Below are 26,091 nucleotides of genomic sequence, written 5' to 3' on the forward strand. Positions count from 1 at the left end.
CTGACTCTATATGTCCAGTGTGTGCATTATATACAATGTCACCTTAGCAGATAATACATCATTTCCCTTCAGATCAATTGTACATAGATTAACCCTTAGAACCCCATGGGGATGCTGGTGACTCTATCTTACATGCTGTAAAAAACGATTGCCTAAAGTCTATCAATGTCATAGCAAGATTTGATAAAGTTATAAAACGAGTGCTGAATGATCTCTTTTAACTTATGTTTAAGCAATTGGTCACCAGCCCTCCTCCTGGAGATTGACCTTCCTGCAACTTTCTTCTTCAACCCAATTCTAACACACCTCATTCAGCTAATCAAGGACTTCTTAAGGCAATAATTAGATTGATCTGGTGGGGTCAGTTAGGGTTAGTGGAAAGTGGATCTCCAGGAACAGCTTTGATGACCACTGGTCTAAGCAAATCTAGGCTACATAGTCTCATTTAAATCACATATATTTTCATTGGCTTTCGGTTTGCTCAGCGTGCACTTGCACGAACCAATGAACTCTAACTATGGTTCCAGTAGCCAATGGGCATGACAAAGCAGTATATCGTAAGATATGCATTCCTATTTGGAGAAATATATTTGAAAGTTTTTTGTTGTTTTTTTAACTTAAATAATTATTGAGTGTTATACTGCATCCCAGTGGAAATGACCTGCAGATAGCTAGGGGCTATAAGGTTTAACTGTTCACCTACAACTACTCTGCAATTACTATTGTATCAGAATGTATCTCCAGAACATTGTTTCATGTACAGACATATTTAAAGTCAGAGATTTGCTCTTGTTGTATTTCTTTGGACAGTAACTAAAGTCAATTACAAAATCCTGCATAGGTGGTGTGAATCAAGGTGATCCAGATCAGCATTGTTCCAGTGAAGCTAGCAGCTCCTGATTGTGTAGTGTTTGATGCGGTACTGGCTGATGTTGTATTGGATGCAGCTGTTGCAGATGTACTGGCAGCAGTAGTGATGTTTGCAGATGTACTGGCAGCAGTAGTGGCGTTTGTTGTGGTCAGTAGAGCTAAGAGAGAGTTTTGACAGATCAGAAAATTAGTGTCACTTTAACATTTTCAGTTCATCGTAGTTTTGATTTGCTGTCTTTATTCTATTTATTTATTTATATATTTATTTATGAATGAGAAGCTTAGCAAACTTACTGGCAGTGATAGAAGAAAGATCCACATTCAGAAATGTGTTTCCTTTTTCTACAGACACTGCAAGAGCATTTTCAGCTTGCGTTGTGTTCGGAACAACAGACTCGTTGTTGAAAATCAGCGTCATGTTGACAATCACTGACCCTGGGCTGAAAAAGGCAAAGAGATGATGGTTAGTTTTGGAAGGTGGTCAGTTTTTGGCTGTAGCTCTCCGTTAGCCATTGCAAAAAGAAAGTACTTACGAAAATTGCTGTACCCGACATCTCTTGTATGTGTAAGGGAAAATAATCTTATAACCTCGATTCACCTGTGAGAGAAGACAAGATCATTTTTTTTCCAAAAAAGTTGGGATGTGTGCAAAATGTAAATAAAAACAAAATCCAACGATTTGCAAAAAGTTTAAACCCTATGTTTAATTCAAAATAGTACAAAGACAATATGTCAAGTGTTGATAGTGAGAAATTGTATTGTTTTTTGAAAAATATGCCCATTTTGAATTTAATGCCAGCAACATGTTTCAAAAAAGTTTAGAAAGTTTAATACCAGTTCCCAATTTGAATGTTTGTTATCACTTATTAAGTTATGTAAAAAGACATAAAATTAAAAATGTTTATAGATAGACAGGTAGTATTTTCTTACCTCTGTGGTAACATTTGCTGCCAGTTCCTTATATTTCACTGTTGTCTCATCCGCATAATCTGGTTCAAACTGCCGTATCATTCTGAATCCAAGCTCCATGGATCCCTCACCATTTGAAGGTGGGGCTGTGGAATCTGTTACTGTAACAGGGGTGGGACTTGCAGTTTGTGTAAGAGAAGTAGAAGAGATTGTTACTGTGAGACTAGCCGCTGTTGCCAATGTTTCATTGGAATGTGATAAAACTCCATTTGCAGATGTAAATCTTGCTGTGCTAGAAGTAGGAACTGCAGTAATTGAACTAGACTCTTTAGATCCTGACCCAGATGATGATGGAGTAGATTGAGTTGTTAATGTAATAATGTTCTTGGTATTGGTGATGGAATTTGTAGTTGAAGAGAAATTTCCAGAAATGCCTCCGTTTCCCACTACAGCCCCTGAAAGGACAAATGAACTAGCTGTATTTTCTGTAATGCTTGTAGAAGGTCTTGTGGTTGATAGTGGACCTGTGGTAGAGGTCCCTGAACTGCTTGTTGCTTTTAGAGTTGGAGTTGATGCAGAAGAACTTGTGGATGCAGCAGTTGTTTCGTGAGTCCCAGATGTATATGTAGAACCAGTTGACCCTGAAAGTGTGGATGTTGGAATTGTGGTAGTAATCATTGAATGGCTTGTTACAAAGGGACTCTCGACTGTTACCTGAGAACTGGTGGAAGCAACTGAAGTCACCAAATTCCTGGTTGAATTATCAGTTGTTTTAATAGAACTCACAGTTGTTGCAGAAGAACCCTCAGGTGCTCCAGCAGTGGCAGAAGTGGTGTATCCAGGTGTTGTTAGATGAGCTGTGGTAGAAGTCCCTGAATTGCTTGTTACTGTTGGACTCTGTGTCAACAGAGAGCTTGTGAAACCAGGTGTTGTTGCAGAACCTGTGGTCGAAGGCATGGAGTCAGATGTTGTTTTGACTGAAGTCGCAGTTATTGCAGAAGAACTTCAGTTGCTTGTGCAGTTGTCGACAAATAATTTGCGGCAGAAGTCCCAGAACTGCTTACACCTAGTGCTGCTGAAGAGGAACTTGTGGAACCAACTGAAATTGTTGTTGAATCTGTGGGTGAAGTCATGGAATAAAAAGTAGTTGTTGCAGAACCTGTGGTCGAAGGCATGGAGTCAAATGTTGTTTTGACTGAGGTTGCAGTTAATGCAGAAGAACTTCCAGTTGCTTGTGCAGTTGTTGACAAATTATTTGTGGCAGAAGTCCCAGAACTGCTTACACCTAGTGCTGCTGAAGAGGAACTTGTGGAACCAACTGAAATTACTGTTGAATCTGTGGGTGAAGTCATGGAATAAAAAGTAGTTTTCATAGAGCTTGCAGTTGTTGCAGTAGAACTCTCTGTTGTTCCTGATGCAGAAGTGGTGTATCCAGGTGTTGTTAGTTGAGCTGTGGTAGAAGTCCCTGAATTGCTTGTTACAGTTTGACTCTGTGTTGCTGAAAGTGAGCTTGTGGAACCATTTGCTGTCATTGCAGAAGCTGTGGTCGAAGGCATGGAGTCAAATGTTGTTTTGACTGAAGTCGCAGTTATTGCAGAGGAACTTCCAGTTGCTTGTGCAGTTGTCGACAAATAGTTTGTGGCAGAAGTCCCAGAACTGCTTACACCTAGTGCTGCTGAAGAGGAACTTGTGGAACCAACTGAAATTGTTGTTGAATCTGTGGGTGAAGTCATGGAATAAAAAGCAGTTGTTGCAGAACCTGTGGTTGAAGGCATGGAGTCAAATGTTGTTTTGACTGAAGTCACAGTTACTGCAGAAGAACTTCCAGTTGCTTGTGCAGTTGTTGACAAATAATTTGTGGCAGAAGTCCCAGAACTGCTTACACCTGGTGCTGCTGAAGAGGAACTTGTGGAAGCAACTGAAATTGTTGTTGAATCAGTGGGTGAAGTCATGGAATAAAAAGTAGTTTTCATAGAGCTTGCAGTTGTTGCAGTAGAACTCTCTGTTGTTCCTGATGCAGAAGTGGTGTATCCAGGTGTTGTTAGATGAGCTGTGGTAGAAGTCCCTGAATTGCTTGTTACTGTTTGACTCTGTGTTGCTGAAAGAGAGCTTGTGAAACCAGGTGTTGTTGCAGAACCTGTGGTCGAAGGCATGGAGTCAGATGTTGTTTTGACTGAAGTCGCAGTTATTGCAGAAGAACTTTCAGTTGCTTGTGCAGTTGTCGACAAATAATTTGCGGCAGAAGTCCCAGAACTGCTTACACCTAGTGCTGCTGAAGAGGAACTTGTGGAACCAACTGAAATTGTTGTTGAATCTGTGGGTGAAGTCATGGAATAAAAAGTAGTTGTTGCAGAACCTGTGGTCGAAGGCATGGAGTCAAATGTTGTTTTGACTGAGGTTGCAGTTAATGCAGAAGAACTTCCAGTTGCTTGTGCAGTTGTTGACAAATAATTTGTGGCAGAAGTCCCAGAACTGCTTACACCTAGTGCTGCTGAAGAGGAACTTGTGGAACCAACTGAAATTACTGTTGAATCTGTGGGTGAAGTCATGGAATAAAAAGTAGTTTTCATAGAGCTTGCAATCGTTGCAGTAGAACTCTCTGTTGTTCCTGATGCAGAAGTGGTGTATCCAGGTGTTGTTAGCTGAGCTGTGGTAGAAGTCCCTGAATTGCTTGTTACAGTTTGACTCTGTGTTGCTGAAAGTGAGCTTGTGGAACCATTTGCTGTCGTTGCAGAAGCTGTGGTCGAAGGCATGGAGTCAAATGTTGTTTTGACTGAAGTCGCAGTTATTGCAGAAGAACTTCCAGTTGCTTGTGCAGTTGTCGACAAATAGTTTGTGGCAGAAGTCCCAGAACTGCTTACACCTAGTGCTGCTGAAGAGGAACTTGTGGAACCAACTGAAATTACTGTTGAATCTGTGGGTGAAGTCATGGAATAAAAAGTAGTTGTTGCAGAACCTGTGGTCGAAGGCATGGAGTCAAATGTTGTTTTGACTGATGTTGGAGTTATTGCAGAAGAACTTTCAGTTGCTTGTGCAGTTGTTGACAAATTATTTGTGGCAAAAGTCCCAGAACTGCTTACAACTGGTGCTGCTGAAGAGGAACTTGTGGAACCAACTGAAATTGTTGTTGAATCTGTGGGTGAAGTCATGGAATAAAAAGCAGTTGTTGCAGAACCTGTGGTTGAAGGCATGGAGTCAAATGTTGTTTTGACTGAAGTCACAGTTACTGCAGAAGAACTTCCAGTTGCTTGTGCAGTTGTTGACAAATAATTTGTGGCAGAAGTCCCAGAACTGCTTACACCTGGTGCTGCTGAAGAGGAACTTGTGGAAGCAACTGAAATTGTTGTTGAATCAGTGGGTGAAGTCATGGAATAAAAAGTAGTTTTCATAGAGCTTGCAGTTGTTGCAGTAGAACTCTCTGTTGTTCCTGATGCAGAAGTGGTGTATCCAGGTGTTGTTAGATGAGCTGTGGTAGAAGTCCCTGAATTGCTTGTTACTGTTTGACTCTGTGTTGCTGAAAGAGAGCTTGTGAAACCAGATGTTGTTGTTGCAGAAGCTGTGGTCGAAGGTATGGAGTCAAATGTTGTTTTGACTGACGTTGGAGTTATTGCAGAGGAACCTCCAGTTTCTTGTGCAGTTGTTGACAAATAATTTGTGGCAGAAGTCCCAGAACTGCTTACAACTGGTGCTGCTGAAGAGGAACTTGTGGAACCAGCTGAAATTGTTGTTGAATCTGTGGGTGAAGTCATGGAATAAAAAGCAGTTGTTGCAGAACCTGTGGTTGAAGGCATGGAGTCAAATGTTGTTTTGACTGAAGTCACAGTTACTGCAGAAGAACTTCCAGTTGCTTGTGCAGTTGTTGACAAATAATTTGTGGCAGAAGTCCCAGAACTGCTTACACCTAGTGCTGCTGAAGAGGAACTTGTGGAACCAACTGAAATTACTGTTGAATCTGTGGGTGAAGTCATGGAATAAAAAGTAGTTTTCATAGAGCTTGCAGTTGTTGCAGTAGAACTCTCTGTTGTTCCTGATGCAGAAGTGGTGTATCCAGGTGTTGTTAGATGAGCTGTGGTAGAAGTCCCCTGAATTGCTTGTTACTGTTTGACTCTGTGTTGCTGAAAGTGAGCTTGTGAAACCAGATGTTGTTGTTGCAGAAGCTGTGGTCGAAGGGAAGGAGTCAAATGTTGTTTTGACTGACGTTGGAGTTATTGCAGAAGAACTTCCAGTTTCTTGTGCAGTTGTTGACAAATAATTTGTGGCAGAAGTCCCAGAACTGCTTACACCTAGTGCTGCTGAAGAGGAACTTGTGGAACCAACTGAAATTACTGTTGAATCTGTGGGTGAAGTCATGGAATAAAAAGCAGTTGTTGTTGCAGAACCTGTGGTTGAAGGCATGGAGTCAAATGTTGTTTTGACTGACGTTGGAGTTATTGCAGAAGAACTTTCAGTTGCTTGTGCAGTTGTCGACAAATAATTTGTGGCAGAAGTCCCAGAACTGCTTACACCTAGTGCTGCTGAAGAGGAACTTGTGGAACCAACTGAAATTGTCGAATCTGTGGGTGAAGTCATGGAATAAAAAGTAGTTGTTGCAGAACCTGTGGTTGAAGGCATGGAGTCAAATGTTGTTTTGACTGAAGTCACAGTTACTGCAGAAGAACTTCCAGTTGCTTGTGCAGTTGTTGACAAATATTTGTGGCAGAAGTCCCAGAACTGCTTACACCTGGTGCTGCTGAAGAGGAACTTGTGGAAGCAACTGAAATTGTTGTTGAATCTGTGGGTGAAGTCATGGAATAAAAAGTAGTTTTCATAGAGCTTGCAGTTGTTGCAGTAGAACTCTCTGTTGTTCCTGATGCAGAAGTGGTGTATCCAGGTGTTGTTAGCTGAGCTGTGGTAGAAGTCCCTGAATTGCTTGTTACTGTTTGACTCTGTGTTGCTGAAAGTGAGCTTGTGAAACCAGGTGTTGTTGTTGCAGAACCTGTGGTTGAAGGCATGGAGTCAAATGTTGTTTTGACTGACGTTGGAGTTATTGCAGAAGAACTTTCAGTTGCTTGTGCAGTTGTCGACAAATAATTTGTGGCAGAAGTCCCAGAACTGCTTACACCTGGTGCTGCTGAAGAGGAACTCGTGGAACCAACAGAAGTTAGTGCAGATTCTGTGGGTGATGTCACAGGGTAAAAAGTAGTTTTCATAGAGCTGACAGTTGTTGCAGTAGAACTCTCTGTTGTTCCTGATGCAGAAGTGGTGTATCCAGGTGTTGTTAGTTGAGCTGTGGTAGAAGTCCCTGAATTGCTTGTTACTGTTTGACTCTGTGTTGCTGAAAGAGAGCCTGTGAAACCAAGTGTTGTTGCAGAAGAACTCCCAGGTACTCCCATAGTAAGAGTGGTGTCTCCAGGTGTTAGATGAGCTGTTGAAATCATGGAGTCAACAGTCGTTTTGGTAGAACTCATTGCAGAGGAACTTCCAGCTGCATTTGTAGTTGTTGACACATAATCTGTGGCAGAACTACTTGTTATTATTGGACTCTGTGCTGCTGGAGAACTTGAAGACCCACTGCTTGTTACCACTGAGCTTTGAGTTGATAAACTTGTTGAAGTGACTGCTAATGTCGTGGCTGAGGTAGCTGGGTTAGCAGTTGTCACTGAACTACCAGTTGCTACTGATGGGTTTGTGGAAACAGTAGTTGGAGTAGAACTAGTGTAACCTGATGCTGTTGGATAAGAAGCACTTGTGCCTGTTGATTGTGATGTAGTTGATGGGAGTGAATAACTTTCAGGAACTGTAACAGATGTTGTGGAATGATTTGTTGTGAGAAGAGAGATTCCAGCAGTTATTGAAACTGAGCTAGCAGAAGGTACAGGTGATGTCATGCTGTCAGTTGATGCTGAAGGTCCTTGGGTCACTGTAGTGATATTTGTTGTCTGAGCTCTAACGCTGCTTTTAAGGAGTAACAGGCCTGGAAAAAATACATAAAAAAATTGATAACCCTTCCCACCTTCATCTCAACATTTTTTATCACTTTGAGTTTGTACCTATCTGCAAACTAAGGTAACTGCTTTCATAAGTCAACCTGTACTTTCTTCACGGTTTCTTGAGTTTTCAAACACTGCACGATCACAGATTTAAGACTGCATTTGTAACTCAATATGTGCAGCTAACATTACTACGTTGAGCTAGCAGGCTATCTGTGTTAGATCCTTCATTAATAATTTCCATGCATAATGAATGGAAATAATCTATGAAAGCCTTTGCGAAGTCTACAGTCTTTGCAAATAAACTTACTGGAGAATGTAAAAGTTCTTCATTTTTTTTTATAAACACAGCAAATGCTTATTTTTTAGATGGGTGTTCTAGGGCAAAATAATCCCCAAAGAAAACTTATTCATATTTACCCCTATTTTACCATCATCAGCATTACATATAAAAACTCAGAAGACATGTGCAGGTCCACTGGTGGTTTTGGATGGTAAATGGCTATATTTGTGTTGTAGATACGGTGACCCATAGGTTCCTATCACCACCAGAATCTGTACGTTTTTCTACATGGAAACATTTCACATCAAACCACTCTGAATGATTCAGAAATTTTGAAAAAATGATGGAATTCCTTTTTAAAGCAGTGTTTCTCAACCCTAGTCCTGGAGCCCCCCTGGTTTGCCCTTTTTTGCAGTGTTTTGCCTGCTCCCAACACACCTGAACCACCTAATCAGCTCATGAACAGCACAGTGTTGAGTAAGGGCAGGGAAAACACTAAGACGTGCAGGACAGTGGGATTCCAGGGCCAGGGTTGAGAAGCACAGTTCTAGACGGAGTATTTACTGGTCCAACCATTTTGGTGGAAATGTTTGGTATAAAATCTTTGTACCATTTTGCTATTAAATATAATAAACCACAGTGAGAAAACCCTTCCCCTCAGTAGTGATGCACGACACCGGGTTTGCTAGAATCAGCTCCTTCCAATCGAATTGATCGAGTCGACTCCTCGACTCCACTTCATGTCACTAAAACAGCGCCACAGCGGGTGATAAAGGGACACAGCAAAGATTAAACCACCCTAAACAACTGAGTGTACCTGCAGCTGTGATATGAACTTAAGTTTGCTCAGAGTGATGTACTTGGCTAGAAAATCATTACGCTATGAAAATGAACCATTTCCAAAGTCTTTCTTTGGAAAGGAATTAGTTGGATGTTATCTTCCTCTTTTTACGAGGCTTAAATTGTCTTCGTATATATAATCTTCTTACTCGACTTTTCTGGCCCATCTTAAGTGATGCAGCAGTTACCTAAATGGTGTGCCGGCACCAGAATGTAACTGCAGCACCATTTAAGGTGTAATGGAAATTTGAAAAAAATCTGCAAGGAGCAGCAAATCTCAGCTTCGTTATCTTTTCTACAGCCTGTGAAAAATATTGTTTTCAGTTTTAATTTTCGTATCTTGTACCATTTCTAATGATTATGTATTGCAAACCCTACAGAGTCGAAGAATCTACTCCAAACATTTCTACTCTTAGTCACTGACCAAGAGTCGACCACGACTCCCTACGTGTTGGAGTCGAAGAATCGATTCTTTTGGAATCGACTCCCCATTACTACCCGTTTTTGGCCGGTGCTCATTAAAAGTGTTGGCTGGGTTATTCCTGTTATTTAGTGATGTTTTAATTACGTAAATAGACGCGTTTCAATTTCATTATACCGCACCAGGTAGCCCAGATTATTTGCTGTTATTTATCTTGTTAAATCTGAGGTAATTTAGCTAAAGCATTCTGTTGCAGAAGTAACTAAGTTAGCCGAGTTTGCTTGTGTAGCTAGATAACATTAGCCGAGTTTCAACTGTCACGACTGAGGGAACTAACGCAAACATTTGCTCATATAGTAGGTTTGTCCATGTAAATGGGTTTTTACTGAATTTGACAGCCTGGTCAGCTTGACTGGTGTAGTGTTTAGTCTACTGTTATGCTAACTAACTGTTGTTAAATGTACTCTAAAGGCACACATTTGCACATAGCTAGGTTAGCTAGCTAGCTAACATAGCTAACAATGTATGTAGTTCGTAGCTAGGCTATCTTATACTCTTAAAAATGTATATCTTCAAAGGTTCTATTTAGAACCATGAGTTCTACACAGTGAAATGGTTCTGCATATTTATGGAGAATGTATTTATTGGTTCTATATATAAAATGGGTTCATGCTTGACATCGTTTTTGGTGCTATATAGTGCAATATACAGCACATTCTCCATCCGTTTGAAAAAACATTTCACCATGCAAAGTATGCATATGGTTCTATATGGAACACATTGTTCTTTACTAAAGAACCCTTGATTAATCATCTTTTTAAGAGTGAAAGGTCAGTGTGTAGAGTCTAAAATCTGATAGGATGGCACTGAACCTGGCAATAAGTGTTACACAGAGGTGAACCATTTCACATGTTTTTCTGTATAAACTTTGGTATTACATTCCATTAAAAACAAGAGGCAGCTGACTCAAGCAGATAAAAGGACAGGAAGGGTTGTTGATGTCAGTTGGGCAGCATTAGTGATAAGAACAGTTCATGTTGCCAATTTAAAGGCTTTAATTTGTCTTACATTTCTGTCATAAAAGAAATAGAAGGTAGCCTGATGTAATTTTGATGCTAAAACTAGCTAACAAGGGTTACTTAAAATTGCCAAGTAAATTAATTGACTTAATTAAGGCATCAAGACAGAAACATGTGTTGATATTTTATAAAGCAGGCATTGGTTGGATTCATTCAGAGCAGGTGTTGAATGCAAAAAAACTCAATTCATACAATTCATTTGTGTTTGTATGTAGAAGAGGAGGTATTTTATTATCACGAGTTATTTTTGTATTTATGGTGTTTTGTGGAAAAAAATCCTTTATATTTTTCCAGTAATTTGTAGCAGTCTTGAAGAGGACTCAATTCTTTGGGTTTCTTGACCCGGTCTTACTCTCATTTGGACTCTGACTTGATTTGTCTCACTTCTTCATTTGGGCCCCTTTTAGACTTAGTCTCAATTCTGTCTCATTTAGTTATGGTCTTGTCTTGGACTCAACAAATGTGGTCTTAACCACAGCTCTACTTTTCCAATACATGTTCAGATACTTGGCTGTGCACCTTAAGATCAGTGTAATAAGGTGTTTTCTTATTTCTGATTCTAAACTTACTGAAGCATTTTTGGATTTTTTTGTGTTTTAAAAACTATGTTGTTTTTTTTAAAGATTTTGTATTTTTAAGTTTCCAAAATGAAGTAAACACAGGAAATTATTTCAAAAAGGGCAAAGCACTTCTTAGTTTGGTGGTTTTGAAAAACATGTACACACTGTAAAAAGCAGCACTCTTTTAAAGTATTTGAATTTACGTTTTTTTTTTTTTCCTCTAACCCAGGGTCTTCAATGTGAACTTGCAAAGTTACATCACATTTCTTGCTTACATATGTCCAGACAAACTAAGGTAAGTGAATGACAACAGTTTAATCTAAAAGCTTAACAAGGCAACTAATGAAATAAAAAAGACATGTTTTAATTGTTGTATTTTACAGATTTAGAGTCTCAATCTATAGAGCATTTTAAAATTGTATGGCCATTGGCTGTGGTTTAAAAAAAAAAACTCTTAAAGCCCTGTCAAATATTAAAATGTTTGTTTTAATAGTAAAGATATGGCTTGGAAAAAAGTTTACCAGTGTTCATATTCAAGAAACATAAATAAATACAGTTCAGTAGTCGATAAATACTCTGAAAATTCCTAACTGCTGCCTCATCAGAACTGAGTGGGCACGTCAGAACGCAAAATGATTGACAATGGTGTCTCTCAGGCAACGTGACAACCCAGCTCCAGTAGCAGTGGCTTAACTCTACACGCTTGAAACCCCCTGCAGAAAAATAGACCATTTTGCTGTTCTCGATCGATCTCTGAATGGTGAGTAAAAAGTCCAAAACGGAGAACAAGCTGTCTAATAGTAATTTTAGAGATGGATCACACCACACCAACTCAGCTAGCCCTCTCAGCTTTAAAAACTTAGAAAGACTTCGATTTTGAACTTGAAAGGGGGAGAAAAACAGATTTCTCTAAGTTGGTTCAGTTCACTGAAATACTTTTTGCTAGTTGATAACCTATTCATTTTGCTTTGCATTATTCAATTCAGAGGATTTAATTGAGTTGAATAAAAGCAGTTAAATTGCTTGTTACCAAAGGTTTTTAAGGTTGAGCCGACATTTTTTACAGTGCAGCAAAAATAAAGGAAATGTCTATGTAGCATATCTTTATGACCACCACCAATGTTTCATGAATCTTGAGTAACATAAACACATCCAAAGGAAGGTAATACACACAATGTATGCTAACAGATAAGTAGCAGCATCCAAAGAAACAGTATTTTCATAAGTGTCTTTACTGATTTGCTTTTGTTTAAAATCTGCTATGGTGTGATGAGCTACTCACCAATGGTTATGTATAGTTTTATTTCCTTCATGTTGTTCTCAGTTAGTTTGCTCTGGCTGAAATGTAGAATAAAATACATTTAGTAATATTAATGGATAAAATTGCTTTTATAAATGTAAAAACTGACCAGAGTAATATGTAATCATAATAAATGTAAGAAAAAGTAGTATTGATGAACAATAAAAGGTCACAATGTCACTCAGACTGAGTGAGGCAGGATGTGTCAGATTTCTGTATAGCAAAGATGAAGATTTGCCTGAGTTAATGCTTAAATTATGTCATAAACAGTTTTTTTGATTCTGATATACTGTTTTTTGTAAAAATTGTTCTGTAAAATTCAACAAAGAACTGAACCATACAACACTAGCATAATGCTGATAGTAGCTGATAGTATCATAACGCATGATTTACTTCAGATATTATATTGTGCATTATAACAAATATCAGAAATTGTGATTTTTATCACTCCTCACACCTTATTACATTGGTATTTTTCAGTAATAAAGTAATTACGGGTATTAAAAATTCTGTTTTATTTATTAAAAGATGTACAAACACTCACTTATTTGTTCTTCAGTGCTGTCACAGCGTCCGTCACCTGCTTTGCAAAAAATGACTGGCTTAGTGTTTAGCATCCTAATTTATATCCTTTTGTTCCCCACCCTGTTTACTCCACCCTTGCACAAATTCTTACGCGAGGTTTTGACGTATTGTTTTTGATGGATGCTGCTTTGGGGCATCAGGCTCCAAAATGTCCTTGCGCTGACGTAAAATATGACATTTACCTTTGATATTTAAATGGTTACAGTCTGTTGTGTTCTCTTGCCCTCTGTGACTCCCAAGATAGCAAGCAAATATATGACATTGATTTAGATAAAAAAATTTGTTCAAATATTCAAGTTGGTGGAAGTGTTCAGGTTAACAACACAAATAGTATGTCAAAGTATGTTGAATGATATGAAATAAACAATTATGTGATCCATACCTTTTCACATGCACTCGTGACAGTCTTGGACTAATAGGTGGTCAGACTGGGCATGCTGGTTACTGTAAGTAATGTAATGTCTCATGTCAGCTGCTGAGCATGCTTACCTAAGTTTAATAAATATGCCCTTGCATAATGGTTCTTTAATTTTGGAGACTAGTTTCTAAAAACAGTAATTTTCCCAAAATGGCCAAATAGGGGTCCCAACAGCGCCAGAACTGGAATGCAAAGTCTATTCAGTCTCCAACCTTCCTTACATGTCAGTTTCTGCTAGAAGAATCTCTGGAATCCCAACCCACATTTTAGATTTCATGATTTCTAGTGCTGTTTATTTTTTTATTCAAGTCACCTGGCCTGACATAATTTGGTTTCTTTGATTTTGCTTGAAAGTCAGCTTCTGGATTCTGTTTCGAATTCCAGTGCATGTACGTTTCTTGTTCGTCAGCATCAATAACTGGTGATGAGTATGCATTGTTATTATTAGCTGTTTTTAGAACTCATGTCTGGTTCCTTGTGGGAAGGGTGTGGAGCTGTCTGCGTAATAGCAGTGAGTGAGCTTAGCATGTTAGTATGACGTATGTTTATTTTACCCACTTTTCAAAGCCTCCGACCTCCTTCGCTAACTTTAAACAAATCTAAGACCTAGTTTATTGGAGAATTCCAGATGTTCATGTAGATTGTGTTGTAGTTAACATGGACAACAAATAACAAATGGAACATTTAAAAAGTGTTTTACTGTTGTAAAGAATGCAGTTTTCTATTTCACTTTTGTTCTTTGCAATCCTGAGCTCAATAAGAGACAACTGGTGTTCATTGTTCATGTATTAGGCCTCAAGTCCCTCGAGGATGCGTAAAGCAGCTTTCATGAATGAATGTCTTTGTGTCATTTTCCAAGTTCGTACTAGTTCTGCTACTATAAAAGAATGTTTTGCCCTCCACCCAAACCACACCCACATTTTCACCATGGTTCATTAGTGACTCATCATATTCTAATTATATATTCATACATATATGCACACTTACGAAGATGATTCTTTAGGGGTTCGCTAGTAAAGGCAATGAGTTTTTTTATATAAAACTATGTGCATGCTTAAATCGATCTTTACATGGTGAAATGGTTCTGCAGATTTGTGGAGAACCACAATTTGTGCTGTATACGGTTCTGCATTGAACCTTTTTGAAAATGGTTTTTTACAGCACCACAAATGGTTCTGCTTGTAACAATAGAACCAACTTCAAAAACGTTATAAAGTACATTTTTCATCAATCTGAGGAACGGTTTCACCATGTAAAGAACCTTTTAAGCATGAAACCAGTTAAATTGCTTGTTACCAAAGGTTTTTTAGGGTTGAGCCGACAATTTTTTACAGTGCAGCAAAAATAGAGGAAATGCCTATGTAGCACATCTTTATGACCACCACCAATGTTTCATGAATCTTGAGTAACATAAACACATCCAAAGGAAGGTAATTCACACAATGCATGCTAACAGATAAGTAGCAACATCCAGAGAAACAGTATTTTCATAAGTGTCTTTACTGATTTTTTTCATCTCAGCAAGTGTGAAATGTTCTTTTAGTTCTGCCTGATATATCTCTTCGTATATTGCTGAATAGTGTCCATAAGTCAAGAATGGCAGAAAAAGGTGCATTTCTTACAACTTCTGAGATTTGACCTAAATTATTTGATTTCTCAGAAGTTACAGTAATAGTGATATAATGAAAGGTGTAGCCAAGGGTGATCAGTGCCACCCTAGATAGAAGCATGGCCACCCTTCTGGAAGTCCCAAGTTATGGAAAGTGAGACAGTCAGCCATCATCAATAAAGCATCAGTTATGCTTTCTGGTGAAAATCTGCTACTGAGCACCATCAATTATAAGATTATTAGCATATCTTGGTGTGATCGGCTAATTTGCACATTGAGTGAATGTGAACTGGGTCCCATCAGCAGTGCTGCTCTGTGAGCTACATTTTGGCCCAATCTCATTTCTTCTTTTTTACCCCTACCCCTTTTTGAGTGTCACCCTAACCCCTTGGAACTGAGTTACAAGGGGTAGTGGTTGAAATCTTGACCTACGAAATGGGACAACCCTCAAATTAAAAAATAAAATAAAATAAAAATTGCTTCATTAACAGCTACTAGCGCTGCCCTGTAGGCGACCCGGCCCGTCTTCAGTGATAGCAGAGAAGGGAAAAGTTCAGCAACCTCACTGCTGGGCTTCAGTTACATTTAGGGCATCATATGCTTTCAAAGTGGGGGTATAAGACAATTATTTATTATCTCCCACTGCTAATTCTTTGGTGATACGAAGCTGAAGTCAGCTATTCACCAGCTTCTAGTTAGAATTTTCCTGTTCCACCTTACATGGTGCAGCAGTCACATTCTGGCACTTCATGCATCAGCACTGCTGGACTATTTAAGGTGGAATGGGAAAGTTAGCTAGCTAGCTACCAAGACATTAGCATGCTATTAGTGATTTGTATGCTTGTTACGAAGAAAACGACCATAATACATTGAAATGACATCAAACTAAGATAATGCAATGGTTATCGTAATTTCTTTAACGGAGAAAATACTTACATTTATGGGTTTCTTTGGTCACTCGTGCAGCCATATTGCCGTTTTTTCTTTATTTCTCATAATACTGTGTTTGGAGTGTGCCACTGAAAAACCTCGGTTTGGAGGGCCCTGTAGCCCTAACACCTCGCCCTACCCCTCTATCTCAACAAAAATTGGGCGCTCTAACCCTAGACGTGAACGCTAAGGGTAAGGGCTAAGGGCTAAGCGGTAGAGGGCAAGGGATGAAATGGGATTGGGCCTTGAGTGATCTCTCAAAAATCAGTCATTTATAATCGTTTATCATGTTAACTATTTACTTACACTTAGGGAGGGGAATCTCTAGGCACCTCACAATTTGATTCGATTACGATTCAGAGGGCTGTGATGCGATTATAAAATGATTATTGATGCATCTTGATGCATCTTTTTTCTATACAGGATTTCTTTTTTTCTCACTGTGTGACAACTTGGTACTTTTAAAGCAAAATATTTATAATAGTCCATGATGAATTTACTTCACTGCTCTTGTTTAGAGCAGTGAATGAGGTTCTAGCTGGCACTCATCTGTGATAAATTGCGCTGTTACGGTGATATGAGATCCTCTGGCAATGCGTGTTCATGCATCATGTTACAGCTGTCCTACCCGTTTTCTTCAGTGATTCCATAGCTTCGGTTTTGGTCTCGTTTAGAGAGTGAGGGTAGCTAAAATATGTCAGTAAAATATCTTCGATACGAGACGCTGTATCTCAGCTCCAAAGTGTGCAACATAGTGCGAAAGCCCTGGTTCTCAAAGACTGAGTACGGACGCAAATCCTTGGCAATAAAAGCAGCGATAGAGTTTGTAATTCGCTTCTGAGTTGGAAGAAAGGTTTGACATCGCTTGATCGATGGTCCTCTGGTTGGCAGCAACTACAACCGGGCGGAAAATGGGTGGAAACATGTAATATGGTTTCTCATGTTTGTCATGTTTCCAAAATATTTTAGTTTAGTGTGAAACATTTTGCATGTAGTGTGGCTCTGGTCCAGGTGCTTTTTTCCCCTTCAACTCCATAGAAGCCAAAGTGCTTCCATATGCTGGATCAGGGGTCAGCAACCTGCGGCTCTTTTACTGCCCTGTTGCGGCTCCACGTCAGAATTAGATTTCTATGTAAAAAAAAAAAAACAATCCTCCTTTGCAGTAAAATAAAACTCTGCTGATCATTCTAACACAATTTTAACAATAAATGGTCTTAAACGCTGGAATTAATGTAGCCTATAACTGTTAGTTCACCTAGCTAGTAGCTAATGAAAAGGCAAAGAGAAGATTTAAGATGAACATTTGTAATTTAAAGACGAATAGACTTGTTTGCATTTATAAGCACTCCAGCTGGTTTCCTGATACATTTAATCTGCAACAAGAAGCTGTCAAACACTAAAAAAAAATGTGAAGCTGAAGTCAGCTTCTTGTTTGAATTTTCTCGTTCCACCTTAAATGGGCAGCAGTTACGTTCTGGTGCCTCAGGTGGAACAGGAAAATTTGAACAAGAAACTGGAGAACGAGAAACTGACTTCAGCCTCGTAAAAACATTTGAGAGACAATTTACAAAAAAATGTTTCTACTTTTGTAGAAAAGTTTCCTGCTGGTGATGCAAGAAAAGTGGCTACAGCTGTGTTAAAGCTGTACAGCCAAGATGGTAAAATGGACTCAAAATGTTGTGGCTCCCAAGCTGGTTTGATTTTTTATTGAAAGGACAAAACGACTCTTATTAACATTTGGCTTGCCGACCCCTGCCCTAGCTTTTAACGTAGTGTACTGTTACGTAACGTACTGTTCGGACCCTGCACTTCCGCACTTCCAAGTTCCGCCTTTTGCGTTCAGTCAACATTACGTTATTATTAAAATGTACAAAATAGATTTTTGACAGTTGTGATTCGATTCACCAATGTCCACGTCCACATCGCGATACATCTAAGAATCAATCGACACATCGACACATCATTTCCTCTAAGAACTAAACTACATCAACAAAGTTTTGTGTTTTAGTTCAATATGTAGTTATTTTTGTTTAGTTTAATAATTACGTTGATCTTTTATTCATGTGGAAATGATGGATAGATTTAGTTTTTATATTACAGACAACTGAAGCATCACTAATTTTCATTATAATACAGTATATATATATATATTGTAGCAGGGTGCCACCTCAATAAAATCTTTGGGTCCCAGCTGCCCTGGATATTAGCCCCGTTTTACCTAATGCCTTCTTCAAAGTCAAGCGAACAATAAAGACCCCCTTTGTGGATACATAGTGAACAACATGCACACTACATTCACATAAAATGACAGGTATGCTCCAGTCTTCATCTAACCTATCACTGATCCTCTGATAAATAAATCCATGTTTATATTCTGTTTCACTCTGTCTACATGGAACCAGCCAACCAACTAAGAACCAGTCTTTGAAGATTGGCAGGTTGCCGCAAAAAGCCAGGTAAATTTCTCTGACCAATGTATTGAGTCTGCCTCAGCCACATGTGGTGTTCTGATGAACAAGCACTCGTTCATCCTTGACTCAAGCGTTCCTGGTTCAGGATGCTCTTTAACAGGGAAGCCACATTTCACCATAAACTGTTGTTGCAGATATAAGGTGATCCTAAATCTATCCTCAAACTTCACCTGCCGTTTCATGTGAATGCATGGAGCATGTTATACATAGTGTATCCACAAGGGGGGGACCTTTACTGTTCACTTGACTTTGAAAAAAGTATGAAAAAAAACAGAGGCTGATATGTGTACAAGAATGCAACATTTGTCTTTAACCATATCAAATGTTTTTCAAACACAAAGAAAGGGGGTCTTCCTGTTGCAGGAGTCTTTTTCGTATGTCAGTTTTGGTGAACTCAAACAGTGCATTATCAGTGAGATAGGACAGAGCTAGAAGAGTATTGATGGTAGATTAGAAACCCTGTAATTTTTTTTTTTCATATAAGAATATGACTGGGGCACCCAAAATCACATACAAAACTACGCAAAGCTGCATAGGTCACACTGCATAAGAAACATTGTTCTGTGGCCGTAACGACTAAATCAACTCATAAGCTAAATAACAACCAATGCTAAAAGCAAAACCTTTTCCATTTTGGTGTGTAGTTGTTGTCGTTGAAATCTATCGCAACCAGATAATAAAGACAGTGCTACACCATCTGTTACTTGTAAAAACTTCTATGAAACTGGTATATATTATGCCCTCCCCAGAGCAGGTCAGTCATGTTTGCAGATAGCTAATGGTAACAAGCTCCTGTCATATGCAGTGACAGGCTTTAAATTTAGCACTTTATTGAAAAAGTCACTGTAAAAGTGTTATGGAGAGATTAAAAGGTAAAATTACACAAGATTCTAACTAGCATATGTAATATCACAACCCTCCACATAGTATTTGTTAAGATAATTTGGCAATAGAATAGGATCTGAGTTGATCGATGTCCCAGTGATGTGCACACATCAAACATTAGACTTGCCAACATCAGCAGTGATTACTTTCTCTATTTATATACCCTTTTCTTTGAGTTAGCTTAATTGTTACTGTTATTGATGTAAATTGATGTAAAAAAAACGTTGGTTGCTCGAAGCTTTTAACACCAGTGCACATTAATGACACCTGGTGGTTAAAAGCATGAACAGCAGTTATAAATTTGCTCTGTGTTAGAGGATGTTTTAGGAAAATCTGTATCTTCTTATCTTCTAGTGACTGAACAGTATATAATTTATGTGTGTATCTCCCAGGACAGCTACACAACAAACTGCTCCAACTCAGTGTGGCAACCCCCACCTGCCAGTGGATCACCAACTTCCTCACTGGCAGAGAGCAGCAGGTGAGGTTGGGAAAGTTCACCTCAAACACCCAGATTATCAGTACAGGCGCTCCACAGTGTTGTGTACTCTCACCATTGCTCTTCTCACGGACCCCTCAGTGAAAATCTTGAATCTCCACAGATGACACTACAGTCATTGGTCTCATCCGAGACGGTGACGAGTTTGCTTACAGACAGGTGGTTGATCAGGTGGTCCTTTGGAGCAGCCACAATAACCTGGTGTTGAATAGAGAGAAAACAGTGGAGATGACAGTGGACTTCAGGAGGAGCCCTCCAACCCTGGCAGCACTCACCATCCTGGACAGAACTGTGGTGGCAGTAGAATCCTGCAAGTTCCTGGGCACAACAATCACCAGGGAACTGAGGTGGGACAGCAACATCAGCTTCATCATCAAGAGAGCCCAGCAGAGGACGTACTTCCTGCGTCAGCTGAGGAAGTTCAACCTGCCCCAGGAGCTGATGGTGTGGCTCTACACCATCATAGAATCTGTCATCACCACGTCCATCACAGTGTGGGGCAGCTCAGCCACCAAGCATGACCTCCACAGAGTGCAGCGCATCATCAGGTCTGCAGAGAGGACAACTGGGGTTAGGTTGCCCACATTGCTGGAACTGCAGGCCTCCAGAACCAGGAAGCGTGCAGAGAAGATCTCCACTGACTCGTCACACCCTGGACACCACCTGTTCCAGCTCCTTCCCTCAGGCCGGCACTTCAGCCAGATGAGGATCAGGACCTTCAGGCTACAGAGGAGCTTCTTTCCACAAGCCATCACTCTCTTAAACAGTTAAAGTATTACACATTAAAATATTCCAGCTTCTAAACTGCGCTTCTAAATATACTGGTATATAGCATCACCCCACTTATCTTGACTGTCACCTCACTGATCCCTTCTTTGCCACTATACATCCTTTAACTGCTGCTGCACTCAGCACTTTAACTTTAGATGCATACTTTGCACAATGTAAAGGTTACAGGTATGACTGTATGTGTGTGTATGAGTGAGTGATGGTAGCAATGCGTGTTTTATTTTATCTTTATTTTATTTTTTTGTATTTTATCTTATTGTATTTTATTTTATTTTATATTTATTTTATTTTATTTTATTAACTACATGTAAATGTTTGATACTGTGCACTGTGAGCTCCTGTAACCAAAACCAAATTCCTTGTATGTGTAAGCATATCTGGCCAATAAAGCTTGATTCTGATTCTGATATAAAAATAACACTGACATGGTGGTGGTGTGTTAGTGTGTGTTGTGCTGATACGAGTGGATCACACACAGCAGTGTTGCTGGAGTCTTTAAACACCTCAGTGTCACTGCTGGACTGAGAATAGTCCACCAACCAGAAATATCCAGTCAGCATCATCCTGTGACCACTGATGAAGGACTAGAGGATGACCAACACAAACTGCGCAGCAGCAGATGAGCTATCGTCTCTGACTTTACATCTACAAGGTGGACTGACTGGAGTGTCTAATAGAGTGGACAGTGAGTGGACACAGTGTTTAAAAACTCCAGCAGCACTGCTGTGTCTGACCCACACACCACCACCACGTCAGTGTTACTACAGTGCTAAGGACGATCCACCACAGAAATAATACTCTGCTCTGTGGTGGTCCTGACTTAAAGAACAGGGTAAGGGGGGCTACCAAAGTAGGCAGAGAAACAGATGGACTACAGTCTGTACCTGTAGAACTACAAAGTGCCCCATATGGTGAGTGGAGCTGATAAAATGGACAAAGAGTGTGGTTTTAATGTTCTGGTTGATTTGTGTACAAAAATCTCCTCTTTTGTTCACTCCATGGGTTTTCATTGGGGTTTAGGACAGTAGAATGTGATGACTACTGCAAAAGCTTCATTTTATGGTGAGTGAATTGATGTTTGTGTGTATTTGGAGGCATGTTATGGATTTTTGTCCTGCTGGAAGGAGCCACCGCCTAGCCAGTCTTAGGTTCCGGATGTAACATCGCTAACATGAATTACAAAAATTAATATGAAATAAAGCATGGCTCATTTTATATTAAAAATTATTTAGTTATGTCCGACGTGTATCCAGCGCACAACCACATGGCTGCTTTGGAATCAAAAGAAGCAAAAAGAAGAAGCACAAACCTTGGTGCAGGTTTTCATGGTTTAAAGATTAACTGTAGATTAATTTATATCTTGAGTTCAGAAAGAAACCTGCATGAGCCTTACCTGTAAAAGAATAGGTGAAGCACAAGGCTAGGCTAAATGTAACATTGCTGTGGCCTATGCCTAAACTCTATTGCTGCACCTTCCCTTAGATTTATACCTGCTGTTTGTTCTTTTGACCACTAGATGGCACTAGTTTTGAAAAGCTTCGGGTAACTCTTTTTAGTACAGTTTACAAGAAAACTGTCCCATCAAATCCCACTTCATTAAAAACTGATGCTTCTGAGAAGGTTTTATTGGTATTGTTGACTCTGCCCTGTTGATTAGTCTGCACCACTGGGTCCCTAAAAACCTCCCTTGGAGATCCATAGGGTGACCACTGTAGATTTACAGACGTTGGGTAAGGTGCCACTTGGAGATTTGTAGGATATCACAATGCCTCAAACAGGAGAGGAAATTTGACTTCCTAGAAACAGGGCACTCACTGTGTTTTGGTCACAACAGACTACTTGCTAATGCTGATTCTTTCTCTACAATTTCTCAATTCAAGGCTAGAACATTGTGAAATGTTCAGAAAACATATTAATCAGGTGATGCAATTATTCTTATAAAAAGCATCCAGGAAAAGCCTAGTCTTTTATGAGGATGGGTTGAGGCTCGCCACGTCAGCAAAAAATCGAACAGTTTAAAAAATAACATTCCTCAGCCAGGGAAGGAAAGGATTTTAGGTATTTCACTCTACCATGCATGATATCACCAAAAGATGGAGGAAATCTGAAGAAATCCCTGTGTGTAAATGAAAAGGCTGAAGACCATGAATTAACGCCCATGACCTTTAACCTTACAGACAGCACTGCATTAAAAGCGGCATGCTCCTGTGATGGATATCACTATATGGGTCTGGGAATACTTTAAGAAACTGCAGTCAATAAACACCATCTGTTGCTGTATCTGCAAACGCACAGTGGAAGCCATATGTCAACAACGTCTGCCGACTTGTCTGGGCTCGAGCTCATTTGAAATGGACTGATGCACGGTGAAAACGTGTGGTCTAATGGGTCAACCTTTCAGACTGTTTATAGAAATAAATTAGCTGTTGGCCAAAGAAGCAAAGGACCATCCAGATTGTACCAGTGTGAAGTTCAAAAGCCAGGGTCTAACATTATATTAGTGAGTAAGATATTAGTGAGTAATCTGTGAAAGTACCACTGAACTTACTTAGGAGCAAACATGTGCTGCCATTTAAATGACGTCTTTTTCAGAAATTTAAATATGACAATGCCAACCCACATTCTGCTTGTGTTACAACAGCATGGCTGCATCATCAGAGACTGCAGGGCGCTAGTCTGGCCTGTCTGCAGTCCAGAACTGTCTTTCACTGAAAACAGGTATCATATTAACTCAAAATACAACAAAAAGGCCCCATATGGCTGCATAGCTAAAGAATTGTATAACAGAATAATGGCAAAAAATTATGCTTTCAAAACTGGACCAGTTTGTGTCCCTATGTTTAACCTGTTAAACCTTTTTTTGGAACATGTTGCAAGCCTCAAATTTAAAACAAAGTTCATAAAGTAAAACAGAAAATATTGTGTTTTTGTATTTTTTTTTTCCAATGCGATGCAGATCAATCTATTAGCATTTCATATACTGTCTCAAGTTCTTTAAATTTCATTCCAATAATATAAGGGAATCCTCAAGAAGGAGAACGGATACCTGGAAATACTGTAGTCAAAACAAGTTCAGATGCTTCATATATATTTATTTGAAGTCAACCATACATGTTAGCAAATATTGCACTTTCCATTTTAGCATTTCAGTAACATCAACATTGGATTACTTTTACAAAGTAAGTAGGACTGGAAGATCATAATGGTTTTTATAGGTCAGAGTTTAGTCTAACTGTGCCACCCAGACATACATAGAGCTATAGTAATAAATAAATATACACAGTAAATGACAAATACATATAATACAGAATAATTACAAATATTTACAGCTGACTGACATTTGCTCAAACAAGTATCAGGCACGTGTTATTTAACTAAAATTCATCAATTTGACTACCAAATAGGAACCATGGCACAAATTGTTACAGATTTGAACTACTGCTTTGCACAACAACAGTAAAATATTAACAAACCTCCAAAGAAGTGCTGACTTGCTGAAGCTTAATCTTACAAATGGGGAGGTATACAGAGACAAGTTTGGCTTAAAATGTTTCCCATATTCTTGGACATCCTAAGTCCAAAGGCTAGATGAGATACTTTGGACTTAATTAAGCAATTCATTTCTGGCAGTCATTTAAATGATCTATTTACCAGCCTGCGTTTTGTGGACATCAAATATTTTGGTCAAACTAGTAGCAAATTCATTAGAACATGAATGAAGTATGTGACTGGCACGTTATATTCATATCCTTTGGAATGAAAAAGATGAACAATAATATACATATTTTTTTCATCAGACTTTTTTTCATTCCTACTAAAACCTTATTGTCTGCAAGTGATCTTTAAACACTTGTATACAGTTGTAAGCAGAAGTTTGAATACACCCCAGTCACATTATGTTTTTTGATTTTCTAAGTGAAAATAAGTTAAAACATCTACGGAGAACAAATGTAAATACGGCGTTTTCTGCAAGTTTTAGTGCACAGTTTTGATTTATTTGCTGAGTATAACATATTGAAAAAATGTATAAAATGTGCCATACGTTTTATGCAGGTCACATTTTATTTTTTCCCCTTAATATGTTAAATTCAGCAAACACACAGTAATTGTGCACTAAAATGTCATATTTAAGTTTGTTGCTTTTAGATGACGAGAACTCAGTCGTCAGTTTTGGGCACAAATTCTTTGCTATGAACCAATTTGTGAAATGCTTCAAGGATCGTTCACAGGATTCATCAAGCTGAGGCAGTTACATACTGCAATAATTAGCTTAGATCTGCCCTGAGTTCCGGCAGGGTCAGCGTTCTTATTTTCTAAAAGCTAAAACACGAGATAAACTTCTCTGAGGATGCAAATGAGTTTATAAATAGTGTAATAATCTCTAAAAACATGTATACAGCAAGACATGCTCTCACCGATACAACTAACAAATTTAAGGATCTAATCTAGTCAGACTGAAGAATTGAGGGTTTGGATTATCTAGTTATCTTCATAAAGAAGTTATCAAGTTTGGAATGCACTATGTATTAGCATAATAAGCAGTCTAAATGCACTAAATCCAGATTTTTTTTACTTGGAGATATTTGAATGGTGACAAACATTCTGTAGACTACGTTATTGAAAGGTTATGTAAGATTACAGCTGCAGTAGTGAGAAAGAGTGCCACTGCAGAATAGAGCACCATTTCTGGAGAGGTACTGGAGGTGGATGTGGTTGGTTCTGGAAACAAAAAAATAGTTCAGAACTTTGTTACACATTTGATATTGTTGTTTTGTCTAATGCCAGGGTCAAAGATGACAGCATACACTTACCAACAACAAAAACGGTGCCATTTACAAGCAGCAAGGAAGTCTGATTTTGTGTCCAGGCGTCAATCAGGGTTTTGGTTATTTCGATATTGGTAGGCAGTGTTGTGTTGGCAAAGACAAGTGTCGAATTCACAACAACTGATCCTTGACTGTTGGCAAAATTAATGGTTTGAGATTATTAAAAAACAGCATTTAAAAACTGTGTACAGTTTTACAGTTTTAGTACAAATAAATACGTTATACTCACGAAAAGCCATTAATAATGCATCGTCTGAAGTCTGCATATTTTAATGTATATATGGCATTAATCTGATTGAAAGACATACATTTTGTAAGTTGTTTTTTCAGGCAAACCTAAAGTGCAAATGGTAAGTATGATATGTGTACATCCCACCACCCCAAAAACCAACAACAACAGCGTTACATGCTCCTGAATAAAAATTTTTTACCTTAATCTCAATCTCAATGGCCAGGGATATGAAAGCAGGTGATGAGTGGTTTTTCAGATCACTCGTGAAATCCAAAGCCAAACTGAATTTGAGGATCACCACTTTTTCTTCTGCTGTTGGAGGTTGAGTCGGAGGATAAGTTTGCACTGCGGTAGATATTGTTGAGATAGCTGTACCAGGTTTAGGTGTTACTGTTGTTGTTGTTGGGGTTGTTGTAGTCGTTGTAGTCATTGTAGTTGGTGGTCCTGAAAAAACAAAAATGTAAATTCAAAATGTCATCATGCAGCCGATACTGTTCTTTTCTCGAATTATTACTCACTGGTGATCTGTGTAGTTGTTGGGGTTGTTTGTGAGGTCACTGGGTCAGCTGTGCTTTTTGGTTTTGTTGTTGTTGCTTGTGTAGAAGTTAATGTTTGA

General features: G+C 38.9%; 1 protein-coding gene across 1 annotated transcript; it reads right to left on the reverse strand.

Moving 5' to 3' along the window:
• Positions 1 to 2,251: 2,251 nt before the first annotated feature.
• LOC118804199 (serine-rich adhesin for platelets-like) lies at positions 2,252 to 12,827 on the reverse strand. The gene is made up of 6 exons (XM_036564757.1): positions 12,776 to 12,827; positions 12,214 to 12,269; positions 6,796 to 7,732; positions 5,607 to 6,754; positions 2,793 to 3,355; positions 2,252 to 2,530 (listed from the first exon to the last, which is right to left on the reverse strand). The coding sequence occupies exons 2-6, from the start codon at positions 12,242 to 12,244 to the stop codon at positions 2,252 to 2,254; spliced, it is 2,958 nt and encodes a 985-aa protein (XP_036420650.1). The 5' UTR covers positions 12,245 to 12,269; positions 12,776 to 12,827.
• Positions 12,828 to 26,091: the final 13,264 nt, after the last annotated feature.

The sequence above is a fragment of the Colossoma macropomum genome, unplaced genomic scaffold (genome assembly GCF_904425465.1).
Source record: "Colossoma macropomum unplaced genomic scaffold, Colossoma_macropomum, whole genome shotgun sequence".
Classification (NCBI taxonomy): Eukaryota; Metazoa; Chordata; class Actinopteri; order Characiformes; family Serrasalmidae; genus Colossoma; species Colossoma macropomum.